Source organism: Malus domestica, chromosome 17 (genome assembly GCF_042453785.1).
Source record: "Malus domestica chromosome 17, GDT2T_hap1".
In the NCBI taxonomy this organism is placed as follows: Eukaryota; Viridiplantae; Streptophyta; class Magnoliopsida; order Rosales; family Rosaceae; genus Malus; species Malus domestica.
Genome location: NC_091677.1, coordinates 28,722,398 through 28,744,947, shown reverse-complemented (window position 1 = coordinate 28,744,947; position 22,550 = coordinate 28,722,398). Strand labels below are relative to the sequence as shown.

Below are 22,550 nucleotides of genomic sequence, written 5' to 3'. Positions count from 1 at the left end.
TGAGAATTTTAAAGAAAAACTCATGGTACTGTTCATTTTAACGAAAAACCACTTTTTTACACTAAAAAGTCAATCCTGATACTATTCACTTTATCCTTTATTTTGTTCTTATCGTTAAAACTCAAAGTTTTCAAACCTCGTTCACTAGTTTTCCTTTCTTCAATTTGGCTTTGATCATCGCAGTTAAAAGAATTTTAAAACATGGGACCACGATCAAACAAGAGATAATTTTAGCACAATTGACCAATGATTCCTGAACTTCAGCTCATTAAAGCTTTGATTCCTGAACTAAAAATTTATAAACATTAGTCTCTGAACTTGTTATAATATAGAACAATGGTTCTCTTAGCTAACTCAGTTAGACCTTCTATGCAAAATAAAGTGTTTAAAGGGTCAAAAAAATGAACAAAATTTTTAACAGAGTTAAGCAAAAGAACCGTTATTTAACATTATAACAAGGTATGATCACACAAAGTTAATGTAGGGTGTACGTGGAAAGTGTGGAGGTATGTAGAAAGTATGAGTATGTGGAGTAAATAAACCAACCGTTATGCTAATTAGAATTATGACGTGATCATGTTATTTGTGGAACCCTTCTCTTTGGAGATATTTGTTGTATTGCCATGCCTTTTTTTTCTTTGAAAGATTGCCATGCTTTATGCATCCCTTGTGGTTAATGAAATTTCTTTGTTCACAAAAAAAAAAAAAAAACAAAAAAACCAACGAATGATTTTAAGCTAAGTATAGGTTTAGGCTGTTTATTGAAGGCTTAACTACTGCAGTGCTCCTGAAAGTGTCTTCGAATCCCATTGTACCGGCTGAAAACACTTGCCTGTTCGATTAAGATGGATTTGGATCAAAACCGGATCCAAATCTTAGGGATCCTCATCTAACCGTTCATCGTACCTCGTGCATGCATAAATAATTTTAAATTTTATTTAAAATTAAACAAAAATAATACCTAACGAAACCTAACTGCACTATTTACGATGAACTGTTAAGATGTGAGTATCCTCATCCAATTAAGATGTCAAACTTACATTCTTAAAGATTTAGTGGTATGTCATGCCTACCTAACTGTTAGGGAAGATCCAATTATTGAAAGTGACAATAAGCTAACTAGAGTTTTTTGGGTTAGGGCACAACAACATTTACAGGTTATTTGCAACATAAAACGAAATCCTAACTGCCTCAAGGGCCAATTGCAAAAGTCTTTTACTATGAGGGAGGTCAACTTTTCATTTGGATCATTGTTGTTCAATTGTTAAGGACACTGTCAAGTGGTCGAGAACAAATACATCACTATATATACACAACTCTAACCATCCTGATCGAGCAATATTATACCAAACCCAGATTCTTATATGGTAAATCATCCATCTAAACTCTAATGACAACTTTTCTTCTCATCATGTCTACTTCCGCTGCTGCCAGTCCCATTTCAACCCCCCATCTCTAATGTTACAACTTCCTCACGATCAAACTTGAATGCAATAATTATCCCCTATGGAGAACGCGATTCATCTCGTTGACAGCATTTCCAAGTGCCCGGCTACCTATAGTTTGGACCTTGTTAACAAAGGATTGGTTTGTTAAGGAGCATAATCTGAGTTGGTTTTTTTAGATATAAATTCCCAGCTGTTGTGGCATCTTGGGTTAGGCGTGAGAAAAATTCAAATGTGGTTTTATCATAGTGAAGAGTTTATTGAGTCACATTTAACCACTTGGGATATATCCCTAGGTTATTTATAAAGAAAAGGCTACTGATATGAATAAAAACTGCAAACTTATGGAGCACCCACAATCAAATGCAAGGAATGGAAGCCACCCACATTTGCGCAAGCCTGCTGCAAATTGCAGAACCGTTTAATTAACTTTCAATTTTAAATGTTTTTAGATTGCCCTTTATAGGCCAGATTAATTTAATACTTAGGGTTGAATTAGATTGGATAACTCAAGAAATTGAGATCAACTTTCAACGTATACCCAGGCTGAAAGAACTTTATGTATTAGTTTTAAAGCATTGATATTCTACCATTTTGTTCTTTCATCATACCAAACGTGATCATATAATTGTGGAAAGTAAAGCAAATTAACAGTGTTTGAGCATAAAAAGCTTGTAATTTATTTACTCAGAGCAACCACTCCAAAAATCATTCGCTTTATTCCGACATATATATGCTAATATAAGGTGTCTTGTACACATATAATGAAGAAGTAGTTTGTACTCAATTAGCTTAGGAAGAAGATCTAGAAAAATGACGGGCCAAAAAGAAAAGAAAGAGAAAAAAAACTCGCAGAGCAGGTCGATGCGTACAATATTATCTATGAAAGGACTTGTCGTCAAATTTGGGGTTTTCTACCTCTGTTGTCTTGAACAAACACCATCAAGATTGATACAACATTATCAAATGTGGTATCAATCTGTTCAGGTTCAAGTACAGGAGGGTGGAAATTTCTGAACTCCCTGTCGTTGTAGCTCCACCATGACAGTATCGGTAGCGGGAGGTCTTAGGCCAAGAGGAAGAGGGAGCCACGGTTTCGATAAAACGTCTCCAATAGCTGCATCTATGCTTTCTTTTGACTGTCACATATAATCAAAAGAGATTAAATTGTCATCCTTAATTGGTTCTAAACTAAAGTTACTACTATTGCAACATCAATGATTTTGAATTTACATATGCAAATAATAAATAAGAGTCTCGTTTTCTTAATCATCCAGTGACCAAGGATTCATGGTCACCAATGAGTGTGCGTACGAGAACAATTTCTCCAAGAAATAATTCTATGAATTGAGTGACTGACTGACTTACCGGATGAAAATCGAGAAGAAGGTGAGGACCAGATTGTGGTGGAGTGGGGGCAGCAATGCCTGCAGGTTCAACTTTGTACATGGCATGTGGTGGAATGCCTGGGACAGGTGGGGTGGGAAATCTCTGCTGCATCATACAAATTCAACAAAAGTAATTCAGCCAATGTACAAAATACAATCACATGCATTCACAAAAGATGCCATCCAACGTATCACCTAATCTATGGTATGTACTTAATGTTCCAAAAAGGTTATTCACTGTATTGTATTTGTACCAACAAAAACTACTAACACCAAAAGTGTAAGGAATGATTAGTTACCGTCGGAGCAAGCAACTGCTGCCTTGGAAAACATGGTGCTCCTGGAGTTGGTGAGTCCAGAGCCTAGACCATCAAGTCATAAATACATTTTAGTACTCATTTTTTAGAACCCAATGTTGATTGAATTAAAGTCTTTTTTTCATTTTTATATGTACAAAACAATAGGATATATAGAAATTTATCTAAACTACGAAAAATATTCAAACATGTGTAGAAGATGAAGCACACTACTCTAACCAAGAAAGTAAACTTGTTTAACAACTATTTTTAGTTCTTGAAAACTAAAAACAACTTTTGTAATAAAGTTTCAAAAATTTGCGATTTAATTTGCAACTTTCAGTTTGGAAAACTGAATACAGTTACCAATTAGACTTTATTTTTAACAAATATAAACAAATGACGCAAAAAAACTGAAAAAGGAAATGACCTAGAGATAGAGAATTATACTAAGAAGCACTTTACTTAATTAGACACAGAGATAGAGAACTAAACCAATTTGTTTAGAGAGAGAGATGAATACATAGTGAACTTACACGCTGGTGGTGAGAGTGAGGGTGGTGCCAGTACGAAGCGTCTGGAGGAGGTGGCGGACCAGGAGGCCATGCATGTGCAGGAGCTGGTGGAGGAGGTGGTAGTACCGGAGATGGGAAATGGTGGGGAAGATGATGCTTTGGCGGCCACGTGTGCATCATGGATTGGTCCATGGTGGGGTGACCCCACACATGTAAGGGTCTGATCAACTGGTGGTAGTGCTGAGCGTGATGCATGGGAGGAGGTGTAGTACTAGTTATCGAAGGGAAACCCATGGTGGGTGCATTAAGCCAATTAGGGTTATTCATCATCATGACGTCCCTTCTACTCTTGGCTCCTGCTCCTCCTCCGGCAGCAGCTACTGCCCCATACATTTGCCGTCTCTGGGTCCAGCTAGCTGCCTCTGCCTCACGGGCTAGCAAATGTTTCCTATGCGACCGATATTTCTGCACATTAAATGATAATTTATAAAATTAAATGTATTGGAAATGTAACTAAAACGAATTCCAAAATCGTGAAAGAAACAAACATCTTTGTAATTCCCAAATAGATTTGTTTCTCTTTAGAGAAAAACCCTATTTTATACCGCTCGTTGGAATATCAATCTTGAAGGAAATTATCCTTTTCTCTAAACTAAATAAGAGACCAAAAATACAACCAAAAAAATTAAAATGCAGGCTGACAAATGAATAAGCTATATACAGCTAGTTTCATGTTCTTCGTTTATTTTTACAAACAATAGCATCAGTGGATAAATTGTTGGTTGTTAGGGGGAGAGGGATGAGTGGGAATCAAATATGCACCATGGTGCATAAGCATGATTACTTTCCACCATTGCGATTAAGCACCATCTACAGTATATATGTTATGTGTAAAGGCTAATTAACGAGATTAGCTAGAGATGGAATATAGTAGTATAGAATTATAGGTGGGGAAAATATAATTAAAGGGAAAGTATTGTACTTGAAGGTGGCTAGCAATATTGTGGCGAGTGAGACAATCTATTCCCATAAGCTCTAGAATCCTAGAAGGGACTGCCTTATCCACCCCTAGTTGCTCTACTGCTTGCACGAACCTCCTGTGCAGTTCTGGTGTCCAATCCACCTACACACAATTCAATAACCAAAACCCTTTTCAATTTCAGATCCCACAATGCATATGTAATAGCAAAAACCTTTTTAAAAGTTACCAAATAGTTGAAAAGATAGATACAAAAGAAAAAACAACTCTCTCTCTTCTCTCTACCCTCAATTATTGTCATTCTTTAACTTTTTTAGAACATTGCCATTCACAAACTTGAAAATAAATGAACACATTACAATCCGCTCCTGCGTGATTCCCGTGAATTCTTTGCAGTTGATGAAGTTAGTGAATATCCCATGACCCAGAGAGAGAGAGAGAGAGAGAGAGAGAGAGAGAGAGAGAGAGAGAGAGAGAGTTGTTATCTATACGTATTACACAGTACGAGCTTCTCATATATATATATATATATATATATATTTCATCCAACTAAAGTAACACTAGTACTGCAAAACCTAGAAATTTAATTGATAATTATAAAAGCTAAGCTGTATATTAGTATTTACCTTAACTTTTCGCTTCCCATGAGACTTTTTGGATTGGGCTGCGGGTGAAGACTTTGTTGCTAATTTGTGGTCAGCTGATTTTCTTCGGGTGGATCCGGAGGAGGGACGATGAGCTGCCCTAATTTGATTAATATCATCTCTTTTACTCACTATTTCTTGATCTCCTCGATGATCCGGAGTAGTAGTAGTAGTGGAGCTGGAGTAATTCTGATTCAACCCTGAATTATTATTAGTACTCGTTATACTAACTGCGGCTGCAGCAACCTCACCATGTCCATGCAAATCCTCCTCCTCCTGGTCTTCCACTTTGGACGACGTCGTCCTAGTCTTTGTAGTATTATAGTAATCATCAGCAACCTCTTCTTCCTCTTTGGATGGTGGTGGTGGTGTTGTTTTTGTGTTGATATCGTCGGCGGGTGCTGGAACTGAAAAGTCAAGTATTTCCGAGTCCATCTCCAAATCCGGCAAGACGTCTCCGTCATGGATGCCAATGAAGAGGTCATCGAAGTCGATGCTATCCAGCAGATTCCCCATTCCCATTCCTCCCGAAAACTCTGGGAAATCAAGCACTGTGTTATTTCCGCCATTAAAAGCAAAACTACTCTCCACGTCACCATCATCACCTAACTGTTTTTCATCTTTGAGCTGATGATGATGATGACCCTCCCTCAAAGGTGATAAAAGAAGCATCAAGCAATTATTTCTGGTTAATTTCCAGATGCAAAAAAATATATATATCAAAATTTACAGCACCAGTAGCTAATAAATTAGCTAGTCTGCTGAAAAAAAAAAAATTCAAGCGTACGGCTCGCCCTCTAGGGTTAGCAGCTAGCCAGTAAGTACTGCTCCATCGGAGTAGCTATGCTCTTTTCCCGTCCGGTAGGTACTGTATAAAGAATGGAGGATAGGAGAGGAGATGAGAGGGGGGGCAGACAAGTTGTATAATGAGGTTGGATCCTTCAAGGGTTTTTGTTGCTTTTTGCTGTTGATAGTGGGAGTCTATACAGGTCGGATGGATATCAACCACAATTTGTGTTGAGATCTCTCTCTCTCTCTCTCTCTCAAATTTGTTTTCACGTATTTGTTTTATATGGGACTGCTACGTATAATTTTTCCTTTGTTATTATGTAATGTTTCTGTTTGTGGATGGCCTTTTTTTTGAAGCGTTTGAAAATCTATCAGAATGTCTCGTGAGCTTTATTTAAAAAACTTTTTAAATCTAAAAGTTGGTGAGAGAAACTCCAAATTGCTGTCAGTGTAGGGCTGAAATTGGAATTGGATTGATATACTGTCAGCTCATGTTCATCCATTTGTATAGTGAAAAAAATTGATGCAATGGTCATTATGCACACGTCGGATCTCTTCCTTCAAAACCACCAAATCAAGTGATCTATGTTTTTGAAATTTGATCCAACAATTAAAAATAGAGAAGTTAATAAAAACTTTTTAAAATTATAATAATTTTTACCGTTTGATCAAATTTCAAAAATTTATATCACTCGATTTGATGGCTTTAGAGGAAGAAATCCAGAGATAGTCTCTTTCCATATGGACACATCCAATTGACCTTTGTACTTGTATGGCAGATAATTAGTAGGGAAAATGATATTCAGACTGCCATTGTTGACAAGTATGTATTTAGTTTTGTTGATTATTTTTGTTCAACCATCCAACTAATTAAAAGAGGTAATTGAAGCAATAGTTCTTAAATTTTTAGCTTTATTGGAGGTTTAGTCCATAAACTAAAAATTTGTTAGTATTGATTTGTGAATTAAAGATTCTAATTTAATTATGAGTGAAATTAAAAAGGAGACAAACTAACTTTAATTTGATCAAATTATATCAAGGAGTAATTAGGTTTTCATCCTTATTTTTACTACTCTATTGATTAAAACCTTATTACTTTTCAATTTTTGATCAAAGTCCTTTGTATTAATAATATCATTAATTATTTCAATAATAAAATATTTTTTATTTCTAAATATATTCATTTAATATTAAAAATGTTACAATTAGTATATTTATATTTATGGCTAAATTTTTTATCATATATTCTTATTTTTAGTTTGTACCCATTTTTAATTTGCAACCCTTTTTTAATTTGTACCAATTTTCCTTTCAATTTTAATTTGTACCCATATATTAATTTCTTTTTGTGCCCATATTTTTTAAAGTTTTATTTGTATTGTACCCATATTTTTTTATTTATTTGTACCCATTTTTATTTTTGCTAAATGTACCCATTTTGAAGAATGTACCCATGTTTTGATACAATAATTTTTTGGTTATTTTTTATGAATGTACCCATGTTTACACACACACACACACACACACACACAATAGTATATTTATATTTTAATATTTTTAATCCCACAAATTATGGTTTTTTATTTAAAATCTCATTACTATAAACAACTATAAATTTTAATTTTTAATTTAAAAAATATAGTAATGTACATAGAAATAAATTATCAATTAATTTTAGGGACTTGGATCAAAAATTGAAAAACAACAAGGTTTCAGTAAAAAATTGTTCATAACTAGGGACCGCATCTAAAGTCTCCCTTATATCAATTAGGGTTTAACTTCCTAAATTAAATATTCAAATTAACTAAGAGTTAAATTAAATAATTAGTACTTATTAAATCAAATCTGAAAATCAATCCCACAAATTACGAGATTCATATTGGAGATTCTAAACTAAGACTCAATTGCTTGCTTATAAATACTAGGCTCATTTTCAATAATTAAGAAGATTGGAGACAAATGAAGCAAGTCCAAAATCTTGAAGAAAACCAGAAAACTCTCTAGCCAAAGCAAATACCAAATACCCCAACACTAGTGTTCTTTATCAAGCTCATGGATAATCAACATGCACAAACACATGTGCCGATTCATCCACCACTAAAGCCGAAGACGACCCACCACATGAAACTCCTCTTGGTTTGTTCAAATCCGAAGATCAAGTGTTCATCGCTCTTGAGTCGAATTCTACCTTGGAGATTGAATCAGAGGAATATTCTTCTAGGAGAATAAATCACAAAGATTGTAACCATAAACATTAATTTAATACATATATTATTATGTACACGTGTTATTGTTTCATTTGTTGCGGGAAATTTCGTGTTCACAAATGTCATACGGTTCTTTTCTATATCAATACTCATATTGACATTGTTTGGTTAATAGTTTATTCATGTCTGTTATCAAATGTGATTCTCTTGTCTATATGGTTACTTTAAGTGTGATTTGGAGCGTACTTCCTGAATTGAATCCATGTGCTATGGTCATAGACTCTTAATCATATCCTAGAGCATTCTCCTTCAAATGGTGGGAAGATTAATTAGAGATCCCTTGGTGTACCCTCACATGCCTCCATGATTGGGTAACTTAATCCCAATGATGCAGTAGACACCCTCACACATCAGAGTGCATTTACATAGTCAAAGATTAGAGACCTAACCAGAAGAACATTGTGGTGTCTTAGGTTAAAGGACTACTTTGCATTATCCAAACTAGTGAGTTCTTAAATGACATGGGTATGAGAACTCCTGGTTGATCGTGTTCAATGGACTTAATTTCTATTGAGCACTTACATACTTGCCTTGGTGTCTTTTTCACCAATGACTCGAGAACAATCAATCTCTGAAAAGAAGACATAGTATGTACTGATTATCTGGATTATCAATGCCCAATTTGCAATTTAATGATCCTAAACGTTTAGGATATCTATACGAAAGAGAAATGTCTCATGAATCTAATTTATTTATATTACATTATCTTAATTACATATTTCTTTGACTTATCGTTTAGGTGTAAAACGTTTAATGGAATGGCTTTAAACAATAATCTTTGTCCATGGATTAATCTAGAATAGTATAACATGTGAAATATTTGTAAGTATCAAATAATGATTGGCTTTTGCGCACATTTGTAACATCCATCTTACATAAAATTTGATCGGGATATGGATAATAGAAGAATCGAATTGCATTGTAAATATAATCAAGGTTCGAAAGAGTATCATGATTATATCACGAATACTTCTATCTAATTCAGGTAGCCATGACATGATGCTAGATGTCACTCATGACATGTGGAATTAAATTAATTAATAATTTCACTGTCGTCTTTAGTTCGAATCTAAGATGTCACACACCTATGATAGTAATAATGGTGTTACATGAATGATGTAATTATTTGTTAACTTATTGGATTAATCATTTGGGCATTTTAGACATGATTTTAATTAAATAGGTTTTGGACTTTATTTAATTAAAAAGGGGTCCGAGTCACAAGCTAAGGTGAGCAAAGGAATGGGCTTGACACAAAGCACAAGACGTAAGAGTCAAACCCTATAGGGAGGTACGACTAGAGGATGTAGCAATGTGTCTATTTATAACACTTGTGTTTTCTCTAATATGCTAAGTGAAATAAGTTTTGTCTCTCAGAGAAAAGAGAGAAAAATCCAAAATCGAAAGCCACCTTGTGTCGCCTAAACTAATTGTTCCAAGTGAATGATCTTGTTAAGACAATCGAATTCCTCATACTGTCATCTGTCGTTGGTGTATTAGTGTGAATACTCCTAGAGGCACACTTGGAAAGTTTTCTCATGAATCATCATGAAAAAGAAGAACACAAGTACAAAAAATATCCTACAAAACGGTACACACTTGATTCATGTAAGTAAATATTATCGAGACATTTTATGATCAACCTTGCATCTAGTAATAGGTGGCTAAATTGAAAACAATACAAGTGAGATTGGTGGTGAACCACGCTGGGCCTGAAAAGCTTTCTCCAAAAAACAATTCCTTACTTAGCCGAATAATCATGTGGTCCAATATCCTAGTAGATAGGATGTTGGTTTGTACTCATGCATCCCAAACTCCTTTCCTGAATTATTTATAATGTTTCAAACTCAAATGCAAATGCATGAATCATATATACTCTCTGTCCAACGCAACCACGCTCTCACGTCTGCATTTTTCTTCTTGAATTATGATATAAACTGTAAATGTAGAGGATCACAAGGCTTGAAGATGAAGATAGTCCCTCCCTCAGATTCACTCAAATGAAATTAAAACTGAATGAATGGTGCACATCAATTTTTATTGAAAAATAACATCGACCATTCTTGGTAAGGGCCATTACATCCATCACCATCTACTGGCTCGTGTTATTCTTGTCTTTATACCTTTCTTATAATAGTGCTGGTGCCGTCCTTTTCATCACCATATGTCTCCATTTGTCCTTTAACCTTTCGCACAAAGGAAAGGATCATCAAACTTGAAATGGATAATTTGTTTTCTTGGTCAATTATTAGTATTATTATCAATTCATCTTTTACAATACATATAGGAACTTAGCAAACCCGTTATCAGGACTTGACTCAATCTAACCAGAGATTTTTCAGTGTGACCGGTACATGGGATGGTATATCACGTGTCATTATACAAATTGTGAGATATGTGTGCTAAAAAGTTAATAACTTAAAAAATAAAATTTTCCACCAATTATATTAAAATACGTGATGTACCACTTGTATTCCCGTCACAATGAAATTTTTTTCCAATCTAACCTAATAAGTGGAAAGCAAGAGCATCTTTATTGGAAAATGTAAATTATTTCAAATTGAGTCAAGTCTTGAGAACACGTTTTAAATTATCAAAAACGCTTCTCATCATGGTTGATTGAAAAAGGTAAAAATTCTTATTAGTTTAAAAATAGTATATTTATATTTTTTTATGGGCATGTTTGGAAGTGCCTTAAAATAATTAAGCATGTTATATCACCAAAAATGCTTTCGATCATGTTTCGCAAAAAAAAAATTCTTAAGAGTAGTTCCACCATGGTGTATTACCCGGTGAACTGGGGATGGAACAGGGCCAAATAGGCCGAGGGATAAGGTCCAGCATATGCCAGCCCGAGGGACAGGCTAGGCCCAAGCAACAGGCCCGGCAGGGATTGCCAGCCCGAGAGCTCGAAGGGAATGTGACGTGGGCTGACATCAGAACGACGTCAGCCACAATATAAAATTAATAAAAACAAAAAATATTAATAAAAAAAAAATATATTTTAAAAAAATGAAAACCCAGGCTTCGAACTCAACGGCTCTCGCCGGAGTTCGTCGCCGATGTTGATGATACACCCATACACAAATGGCAGAGACTAAACCCAAGGGTTTCAACTCAGAGGCATGCGTTGAAGGTAAGGCGAGCACATCACCTGAACCTGCTCCGGCAGAAATCTGATGTATCCCATCGCTTCGTGAAGCACTGATGCCGTGTCCGTCTGCAGACACTCAATTGTCCAATTTCCCAGAAGAACACCCAAAAAAAAAATCAGATTTTTTGGGTGAATGTTCCAAAAATATGGTTGAAAAAAATGTAACTGGGGTTGGTTGATTTGGGGTTTTGCAATTTCACCTTGCCGTATGGTGAAACGAGCTGCAGCGTTGTGATTCATTCTCCAAGCTTCTCTTACCTCTGTAAATTTGCAGAAAATCAAAACCCATGTGTAAAATCACAGAGGGAGTTGTCCTGCTTTGCAGAAACGGAAGAGAGAGAGAGAGAGCAAAGCATGCAAAGAGTGGGTTTTGAGGAGGGGAGAGAGAGAGAGAGAGAGAAAGGGGCATGCAGTGATGTAGATGGCTTTTTGGAGTTCTGTTTTTGTTGAAAGGTCGAACCTTTTCGTTGCCGGCCGATGTGGGATTCTCGAATTTCGTCTTTTCAGCGGCTCTCTGGGTTAGAGAGAGAAAGAGTGCTCTGGAAAAAAAATGAAAAGGAAAAGGAGTAGGAAAAAGGAAAAAGGAAAAAAAATAAAAATTATTTTGTATTATTTTATAAATAAAAAATACTAATATTTTATTATCAATTGCCAAGGCTATTTAGTGTTGGGATGGAGATGCAAAAAGCAGTTACTGTTCATTAAAGGCAGTTACTATTCACTGGGTGGATTGAATAATGAATAGCCTGGGAGGAGGGCTCCCACGCTGGAGTTGCTCTAAGACATAAAAAAAAAACACTTGAAGTGATTTTTGAAAGAAGCACGTGTTGTGTGTTTCTTTCAAAAGCACTTCAAGTGTTTTTTTTTTTCAAAATGTACTTGCATTTTTATTAAAAACTTCAATGTGCTCCTATTAGAAACGCTTTTACGGAATAGAAGCACTTTAATAGTTCTTAAATTCATTAAAATTTGTCAAGTTCCTCTATTGTAAGAATTAAACCTATTCAATCCAATAATCTGTCAATTTTTGGAAGAAAAAAATAAATTAATCTGTCAATTTAGGTCATGTGATTTGCTGTGGCACGTTTTGGAGAATATATTGACAATTTTAATGAGTTTAAGGATCATTTTTCAGAAAGAAAAGTAGCCCAAGAAGTTAACATTGCAAGGTAAATGCACAATTGGATTTGAATCTTATATGAAATATGAAGGGTTTATGGGCTAGAAAATGACGATATTACATTCTACGATATATCACGTGCAAGCCACGTGATTTAAATTGACGGACGATTGGATGAAAAAGACTTGTATCTAACGACTCATATTTCCAAAAAAAATTAATATAGACTTATTTTAACTCGAATAGTAACGATTATTTTGGAGTTTTGAAATGGATGACCTAGAACACCCTAAGTCATCAACAAGATTGAGATGATTGTGAGTGGAAGTTTAAAATTGTTTTGGTAAATGATAAATACAAAAATATAAGGTTTTGATATTCTTCTTCTTTTTTTGGGTCGAAAGTCGTATCTTAGATATTCTTCAAGATGGTCTGTTTGCATCTGATAATACACATTCATTTTCACTGTCAAACTGTCACATGCAAGAAGAAAACACTAAGATTTTTTTTTATACCAGACAAATGTTGAAAGCCAATCTATGACTTACACGTATAAGCTAAAATGTAAGTAAGTATAAGCTAAAATACAAGTAATCAGTTTTTATTTTTTATTTTTTGTCAAAATTTTAAGTAATTACTTGAGCTCAAGTAGTTTTACCTTTGTAATGATCGACTAGCTAGCCTGCATTTAGTTTTCACTTTATCGGAGGTTAAGAAAGACAATTGAAATTGGGAAAAGGACCCTGGGATTCCAGGGATCTCGTGATTGTGATTGTTCATCATATATCGTGCGGTCAGTTTTCGTTAAGTACTATGTATATTTAATTTTAAATTTTAAATTTTAAATTTTAAATAATTTCTGACCGCACAGTATACGATGAACGGTTACGATCACAGAATCTCCAGGATCCCTAGGAAAAGGATCCTTCCTTGAAATTGGGCCAAAAAAAAAAGACAATTGAAATGAAATAAAAAATGGTACTTCGATTCATTGTTTTTGTTTAGTCTAAATCTTAATCATTTCTTGTTCGATTGAGTATCCTCTCTGGATCCTCTTTGTGAAAATTTTGGGGATTCTCAAATCACATTTATTCATCATATATCGTGCGGTCAGAAATCATTGTAATTTTTTTATTTAAAATTAAATATAAACAATATTTGACGAAAACTGACCGTACAATATACGATGAACGGATGTGATTGGAGGATATTCATAATCCTTACAAAGAGGATTTGAAGAGGATCCTCATTCTTCTTGCACATATATCACTGACCTATTCACATATCCTTTTTCATTTAAGATTATTTTTGCTAGCAACTTTTAAGTAATGGTGATGTTACCACCCTATTTATCATCGTTGGATGAGTTTAAATTTCGAAATTTGAATTTGAATTTCGAAATATGTGCCATCCACGTGGAAATTAAAAATAAACTATTTATAAAATAAATAAATAAATAAAATTATATATATATTAATAAATAAAATAATAAAAAAACCTTCATCTTCCCCAGATTCGGAGGAAGAAGAAGAAGGAGAAGGAAGAAGAAGGAAGAAGGAGAAGAAGGGGAAGGAAGAAGGAGAAGGAGGAAGAAGGAAAAAAACAGTTGCAGTCAGAGGAAGAAGAAGAAGAAGAAGAAGGAAGAAGAAGAAGAAGGAGAAGGAGGAAGAAGGAAAAAAAAAAGTTGCAGTCAGAGGAAGAAGAAGAAGAAGGAGGAAGAAGGAGAAAAAAGAAGAAAGAAGAATAAAGAAAAAAAAATCGAATGTGCAACCCAAATTCGGAGGCAGAAGAAGAAGACGAAGAGGAAGGAAGAAGGAGGAATAAGAAAAAAAAAAAACCTTCATCTTCCCCATATTCGGAGGAAGAAGAAGAAGGAGAAGAAGGGGAATGAGGAAGAAAAAAAAAGTTGCAGTCGGAAGAAGAAGAAGAAGAAATAAGAAAAAAGAAAAAACAAAGTTGCAGTCGGAAGAGGAAGAAGAAGAAAGAAGAAAAAAAAAGAAAAAAAAACCGAATATGGGGAAGAAGAAGAAGGAGGAAGGAGAAAGAAGAAGAAAAAAAAAACTTCATCTTCCCCAGATTCGGAGGAAGAAGAAGAAGAAGAAGGGGAAGGAAGAAGGAGAAGAAGGAGAAAGAAAAAAAAAAGTTGCAGTTGGAGGAAGAAGAAGAAAAAGAAGGAGGAAGAAGGAGGAAGAAGAAGAAAGAAGAAAAAAATAAAAATGTGGATGACACGTAACGTCCGGTCATTATCCACATGAGCGCCACATCACAATTAATGGCAGATTTAACAATTTGACTAACAGATGTATGCGATTGTCCCAAAATTTACACTTTAAGTATGACTCTGAGACGGAAAAAAACTTGATGTACTAAATGTTGAAAACCACGAAACATGAGGGTAGTAAAAAGTCTTTTACCCAAATTTTTAATTTCGTATTTTAAAAATTTTAATATTCAAGTGGGCCCGTATTGACACGTGTCACTCAGTTATTATCCACGTGAGCGCCACTTCATCAGTTAACAGAAGTTTTAACGGAAAACTTAACGGATGTATGAAAGTATCCCATAATTATAATTTTAGGTACTAGACTGGAACAAAAAAATTTCATGTTCCAAATGTTGAAAATCAATAAACTTCATAATAGTAAATTGAAATTAACCTTACTATTTTACTAGATCGAAACACGCATGGTGAAGAATTCGTTTCATACATAAGATCAAGATTTATTAATTAGAGGGGCTCTTGACAATTGACAAGTTTGTTAGTAGTACTAAAAAGGACATACACGTCTTCATTGATGGTTCTAGTATGCATACACATGTACGTGTTCAAATGGGTCCTCAAAATAGCAATAATTGCTCGTGCTTGTGATTACATACATATATATTGTAAATATGAATCTGACCTTCTCTATCAATCCTATTTTCGAAGAGGTCACCGATTGTCACAGCCTAAAACAACACAAACATAGACCCAACATTGACCCCACTCTTCAATAATTTCGGCCAAACTAAATATTCAATACATGTTTTGCCTTGGTTGTTAGATATAAATATTGCTTATATTCAAAAAATGTATGCAATATGTATTGTCAGATTAGTTTCTTCTGAGAAATCATGGGGTATGACTTTAATGATACGTATTGTTCAATGCTAAAGGTGTTTTAACTGTTAAATTTGATTTTCACAATTATTTTGATTTTCTATTTTTATTTCAGTTTTTATTTTTTTGTAACATTCAATACTATGTAGTTCCTAAACTAGAAGCTAGCTTTGACAAACAAAGAAAAAGAAGAAAAATAAAGAGATTTTTTGCTTGTTTTTCCGTCACAAAAATACTAGACGAAAGCATACAAATCTTCAAATATAAAGTAAATGACTAAAAGCTGATAGAAATGCTTCTAAGCCTTTCATATTAGACCGGAAACTGAGCGTGATACCAAAGTATAGGAATCAAACTCCTATAGTAGGCCGAAAATCTAAATGCTAAGAAGCGAATCTTATTTTTTCGTTCAATATATTAAACTCATGAGTGTGATACTCATACAATAAATAACAAGAGAGAAAATAGGTAGCTGATCATAAGATAGAGATAACTAAAAAATATATGGGTCTCACATTTAAAATATAAAACTCATTCGTATCAAACTTATACCACTGTGACAATATTGTATTACGAATCAAACTCACGATGCTTGATTCTTATATATAAATATCACACTAGCCTAAACAACTAACGTACATTTCAGATTAAATGGAAATTGAGGAGAAAGTAAGATCAAGCCATCTCAAGCTAAAAATTCGCCAAATACGACTAGGGATATGAGTGTTAGGCTAAAATTAGAAGCTTTGTTCGATGAGAAAGGATGATCAGTCAGGAAGAACATCAACTAATAGTTATATATACTAAAATGTAGCGTAGCATTAGTTTTGCATTGTGTTTTGATGAGTAAATTTAAGATTATTAATAAATTAAAAAATGATTGAAATTAAAATGACGAAATTTCAATTCATCTCTATCAAATCTTACCATGTGAAATATGTAATGTAATAAACAAGATAACTTGTATACAAGTGCATTAAGGTTTTATTTATTTATTATTTTATTGTTTTATAAATGAAAGTTTATAGGTTATTCTCGTCACCAGCATCAAGACATACCTACAACCTCAAGCTAGAAGGACTTACGCATGGCACCTAACTGCTAGCTGCCACCCGTATGGATTTACATAGGAATTTACAGATCGTGCACCAAAGAAAATTGTTGACAGCATGAATTGAACTTGGATTAGGGATTAACCACAAACACGCCCTTACCAATTAAACCAAATTCTTATTGGCGAGTGCACCGAGTTTTAAATCATATTGTAGGTAGAAAAAGTGAATTTTCACATCATGAACAACATTGTTTACTCGATTTCTACCTTGTTACAAAATATACATTGATTGTTACACTAGTGCTTCCATAAAATGATTTCTCAATATCTTTGTGTATGGTTTGAAGGCTAGCAGCTTGTTGATCTTTGTTTATGTTTGTGTGTTTGTTAAGACCGACATTTTATGCCTAAAATCGGAATTCGTTAATATATGCTATAATCCAGCACATGGCAGATCTCGCAACTAGTTATAGTATTTAAAAAATGGTGTATATATATAAGTATTTGGAGAGAGAAACATAGCAACTATTAGGTTGTGGAATACTTTAGTCCACATGTGCGCAAGCGTGACGGGTGAAGTAAGCGTAACTAATCATATTAACATGCATAGTTAGCGGAACGTTGGATTCTGTTTAATTATATTAAATTAATTCAAGTGATCATGGTTAATCGATGTGCTTGTGTTCATGCAAAATAAATTAAGAACACACGTTAGATACTTAGAAGTAAGTTTAGAATTCCACCCTTTACAATTCGTATTTGTTTGAAGGAGAGGCATGTGCTCAGCCCGCCTAACTCGCGCAAGTGCCGCTTAATATACGTTTCAATTTTTATGCGAATATGCATTAATCGAGGCAATGACCAGTTGCCTAGCAGCTAGGCCTATTTTCAAAACATTGTTTAGGCATATGAAATTATGTCTTTAATAAAGTATAAAGGGTAATATTGTAACTACACTATCTAGGGATATTACTTAGTGATTAAGTATCTGTTAGTTAGTTATAGTTTACTTACCTTAGTGGTTACAATATACTTGTATATATATATACTCAAAGTGTAACTTTATTCAGTTGGATAAATGAAATCATTTTATCAAATATGGTATCACTCGCATTCTCTGTCTAACGACTTCGATCTCATCGTTCCCGCTTCTCTCCCTACCTTGTTCGATCTCTTTTTCGATCGATTTTCTTGATCTCTTGATCTTGTTTGAGCTTCTTGATCTCTAGCCATGGCGTCTCCTTTGTCGGAATCGGCTTCTCCTGTTCATCCTGTTCCGACTGCCTTTCCAAACCCTAATTCTCTGAATTTCGTCTCCATCACGATCCAAAACATCGGATCTATGGTGCCAATCAAGCTCACCACCACAAATTACTTGACCTGGAGTGCTTTATTTGCTCTGATTTTTCATCGTTACAACCTTACCGGTCACATTGACGGATCTGTGGTGGCGCCGCCTTAATTTCTTGATTCTTCGGGAAATCGCACTCTTAATCTTGAGTTTGTTGCGTGGTATGAGAATGATCAAAATATTCTCATCTGTCTCAATTCTACCTTCTCTGAATCCCTAATTCCCTATACGGTTGGTGTGAATTCTGCTTGCGAACTTTGGGCAAAGTTGGAATCTCGCCTTGCCACGGCTTCTCAGTCTCACATTCATGAGCTTCGATCTCATCTTCGTAATCTTACCAAGGGTGATTCTACTGCTACTCAGTATCTTTAGCAAATTGAGGCAATTGCTGATGCCCTTGCTAGTGCCGGCTCTCCGGTGAACGATTCTGACTTGCTTTCTGTCACTCTACATGGTCTGCCCCCTGAGTATGATTCGTTCGTTGATGCCATTCAATTCCGTCTTGGATCTACGACTATTGATGAGTTGCATGGTCTATTGCTTAGCAAAGAGATACAATTAGTTAATCAAAGAAAAACCAACTCAGACTCCTCTACATTTCAAGCTCTCAACAGTTTTGCCGGTATTCTTCCCATTCCAACTTTCAACCCTAATTCTCAGGCCTTTGTTACTCAGTCTTCTTCTACATTCAATACTTAAGGTCGTGGCATGGATCGCAATTATAATCGTGGCTTCTCCAATCGCGACAATTTCAGATCTTATCGTGACAATACCAATCGTTTACCAATTTTCGTTACAATCGTGGAGGCCGCCAACATTTCTCATCTTACACCAAGAAGAATTCGTGTCAAATTTGTCATCAATTCGATCATGAGGCCTCTGATTGTCCTCATCGCATGAATCCGGCTTATGGTGGCAAGCCTTCTCACTCAACTATGGTGGAAAATCCCTTATCATCCACTCCATCTTGGATTGTCGACTCTGGCGCTACATCTCATATGACCAACTCCTATGCAGCCTTACAAAATCCTGAAGCCTATACTGGTCTAGAACAAGTGTACATTGGTGATGGCAAAGGTTTGCCCATCACTCACTCTGGCTCTATTACTTTGACCATATCTGATAGTACTTTTCAGCTTAATAAAGTACTATATGTTCCTGCATTAAAACATAATCTTCTCTCTGCAAATCAATTTCTTATTGATAACAAATGTTTTATGCATCTTTATCTTACTCACTTCACTGTGAATGATCTTTATTCGGGGAGGATACGTTTTAAATGACCTGTCCAGCATGGTTTCTATCCTTTTCATTCTCTTCTTCTGCACCTGATCAGCAGCATGTTTTCACTGCATCTGTCAAGGCTTCCAATGATGTGTGGCACCAGAGATTGGGTCATCCTTCAGTCAAGATCATAGATAAAATTGCAGCACGGTCTTGTATTTCAGTTTTATCTCATTCAACTAAGTCCTTTTGCTCAGATTGTGCACTAGAAAAATGTTCTTGGCTTCCTTTTACTTCTACAGTTTGTACAACTAGCAAGCCACTCGAACTTGTACACACGGATGTTTGGGGACCATCACCTATAGCTTTTTGTCAAGGTTTCAGATATTATGTCATCTTTGTTGATGACTTTACCTGTTATTGTTGGTTATATCCTTTGAAGTACAAGTCTGATGTAATGTCCACTTTTATGCAATACAAATCTCTTGTTGAAACCTCTCTGTGTACAAAGATCATTGCTTTATGATCCGATTCTGGTGGTGAATATGTGAACACTCCTGAACAGAATGGTATTCAGCATCAACTCACTTGCCTTCACACTCCTGAACAAAATGGATGTGCAGAACGCAAACATCGCCACTTAGTTGAAACAGCTCAGACAATGCTAGTAGCTTCTAAGCTACCTCATACTTATTGGGTTGAAGCTTTTCACACAGCCATTTATCTTATCAACCGAATGCCAACTGCATCACGATCATCTCCTTGGAATCTTTATATCATCGGGTACCTAACTACAATTTCCTGAAGGTCTTCGGCTGTGCTTGTTTCCCTTGGTGATTAAGAACACTATCTAGGGATATTACTTAGTGATTAAGTATCTGTTAGTTAGTTATGTTTACTTACCTTAGTGGTTACAATATACTTGTATATATGTACTCAAAGTGTAACTTTATTCAGTTGGATAAATGAAATCATTTTATCAAATATAGAGATCTTGCCCCGTGATTAGATTAATCAGTAGCATTGGCACGTTCCATCTTATAATTAGCTTTTAGGGCATATCTAACACTATCCGACTTGCGATAATGTCAATTATTTACTAATCCTTTTGATGTCAACGGTAAGCACTAAACTAGTAGGCATATTGCGTTATGTGTAGAAGCTTTCCTATGATTTTATTACTCAAAATGTTTCCAAATCATGTACTGATGTCTCACTGCTTTGTTTGAATCTGTAAGACTATGACGAGAACTTGATTCTAGGGCTTGAGCTATTGATCTTTTACGTTGCAGTATGGTTATACTAATGACCTTATGGTTTGAGACCACTAATTTGTTCAAAGCGAACCCTTTTAATCCAATACATTTCAAAGTTACCACTTAAGCAGTAATGCCTACATGTATATTTGTTATATGCATATACTGATATTCTCTTATAGATCATTGTAGTATTATATGTTGGAGAATCAAGTCACACAATCAGTATGTAACAAAATAGTATACATCTGATAAGTGGGGGATTCAAAGAGGCATTTTGTGATAAAACATCACACCCAGCAATACGTGATTAAGTTGGGAACAATATCGATGATGTTGGTGGTCTACCTTTGTTAGGTTGATATTATATGCAAATTTCATACCTCTTGTACCTATTATTTATTCATGATTTTGTATTAAATCGTTGGGTTGAATGTCTTTTACACGAGTTTTATTATTATTATTATTATTATTATCAAAGTACGAGTTTTGTTGAAAACATGATTTGAGAACAAAACATGGATTTCATGGTTAAAATACAAAAAGACCGGTAGATTTTTTAAGTGGGCCGAGTGAGTTGTATGGGCTGGTGCTAGATTTAGAAGATTTGAATTTGGGCTAAAAGTTGGCCCGGAATAACTGGAAAGAAGCGGTGGAGCTCACTTGGGCCTAGGAGCGCACAAATATACAGACCCTAAGAGCGCGCACATATATTCAGAACGAGACCAACCGAGACAGAGGAAAAAAACGTCTGATGGGCTCAACTATAACTGAATTTTGCTAAGTGACATTACTATTTACTTAAAATTTGTCACATGGTAATCTGGGGTATAACCTTTTACTACGTATTTATCATTAAAATCATCATAATTTTTTCTCTAAAAATGGGACAACTGGTGGCAAACCACTATTATTCACTTCTTCCAGAGGCCGAAAAGACTTACAAAAGCATTTCAGCCTCCCCTGACCACAAGTTTGGCTTCCACACAATTAGATGTATCAAATGACCCATATATTTTCCCATTTTCTTCCCATTCTTTTTTGCTTCTTAGACTTTCCCTTCACATGTAGTAGTCGTTATTCCCCAACTAGGTTTCTTGTTCCCAAAAACTTTGTCGAAGCATATTAAAAAAGAAAAGCCATCAATACAGATTCGACCCAATAAAAATAATCGTTCCGACCTTTTCAACAAGTGGAGGTCGTAACAAGGCACCAAATTTTCTCCGCCACCTAACTCATAATTTGTTCATGGGTGTTTCAAGTTTGGTGATAAGTAATAATTAGTTCCATATGTACAGAGATGTGAATATATTGGTCACTCTCTAAAAATGAGTCATTAGAAATTTTGAGAGGGAAATGTAATTTGATGAAACAACGGATTGGAATTGTCATGGATGTTAGTCTTCTTTTGAATCAAAGAATGGACTGGAATTACAATGAAGTATGTGGCTTGGAATCCACCTACTGTAGGGAAGGTGAAGCTTAATGTGGACGGTTCTCAAATCAATTCTATTGGAAATATAGGTGTAGGAGGAGTTCTTAGAGATAACATTGGTGATTGGCTTGGCAGGTTCTCTGTCAACTTGGGCAAAGGGTAGGTGCTTGATGCTAAAATTGGGGGCTATATTTTGGATTGAAACTTGTAGTTAACAAGTGTATTGCACGATTATTGTGGAGATAGATTCGGCTCTAGTGGTTAACTTAATTAATAAAATGACTGATATCGACTTTCATCCTCTTGCCAATATCATTGATCAGTGCAGACAACTTATGACACATAAAGTGAATGCTAGTTAATGCATGTCTATTGGGTGAAAAAATATGGTGGCAGATGATATTGTCAATTGAAGCTATAACATAAATCTTAGGTACTATTATTTGAAAATCCTCATGATTGGATTTGAACTCTTTAAGCTAGTTTTTAGGGTGATAAACCAACAAATGAGAATAACTCTTGGATTCCAACCC

General features: G+C 35.1%; 1 protein-coding gene across 7 annotated transcripts; it reads right to left on the bottom strand.

Annotated features, from left to right (window-relative positions):
• Positions 1-2,123: 2,123 nt before the first annotated feature.
• LOC103405642 (probable transcription factor GLK1) lies at positions 2,124-6,390 on the bottom strand. 7 transcript variants are annotated; one of them, XM_008344662.4, is made up of 6 exons: positions 5,250-6,390; positions 4,627-4,767; positions 3,666-4,109; positions 3,133-3,195; positions 2,814-2,939; positions 2,124-2,584 (listed from the first exon to the last, which is right to left on the bottom strand). In XM_008344662.4, exons 1-6 carry the CDS (start codon positions 5,937-5,939, stop codon positions 2,435-2,437), a joined length of 1,614 nt encoding a protein of 537 aa, XP_008342884.3. In that variant the 5' UTR covers positions 5,940-6,390; the 3' UTR covers positions 2,124-2,434. The 7 variants fall into 7 exon arrangements, with proteins under 7 accessions (XP_008342884.3, XP_008342885.3, XP_008342886.3 ...); XM_008344663.4 differs by having other exon boundaries at positions 2,814-2,936; XM_008344664.4 differs by lacking the exon at positions 3,133-3,195.
• Between the last annotated feature and the right edge of the window lie 16,160 nt (positions 6,391-22,550).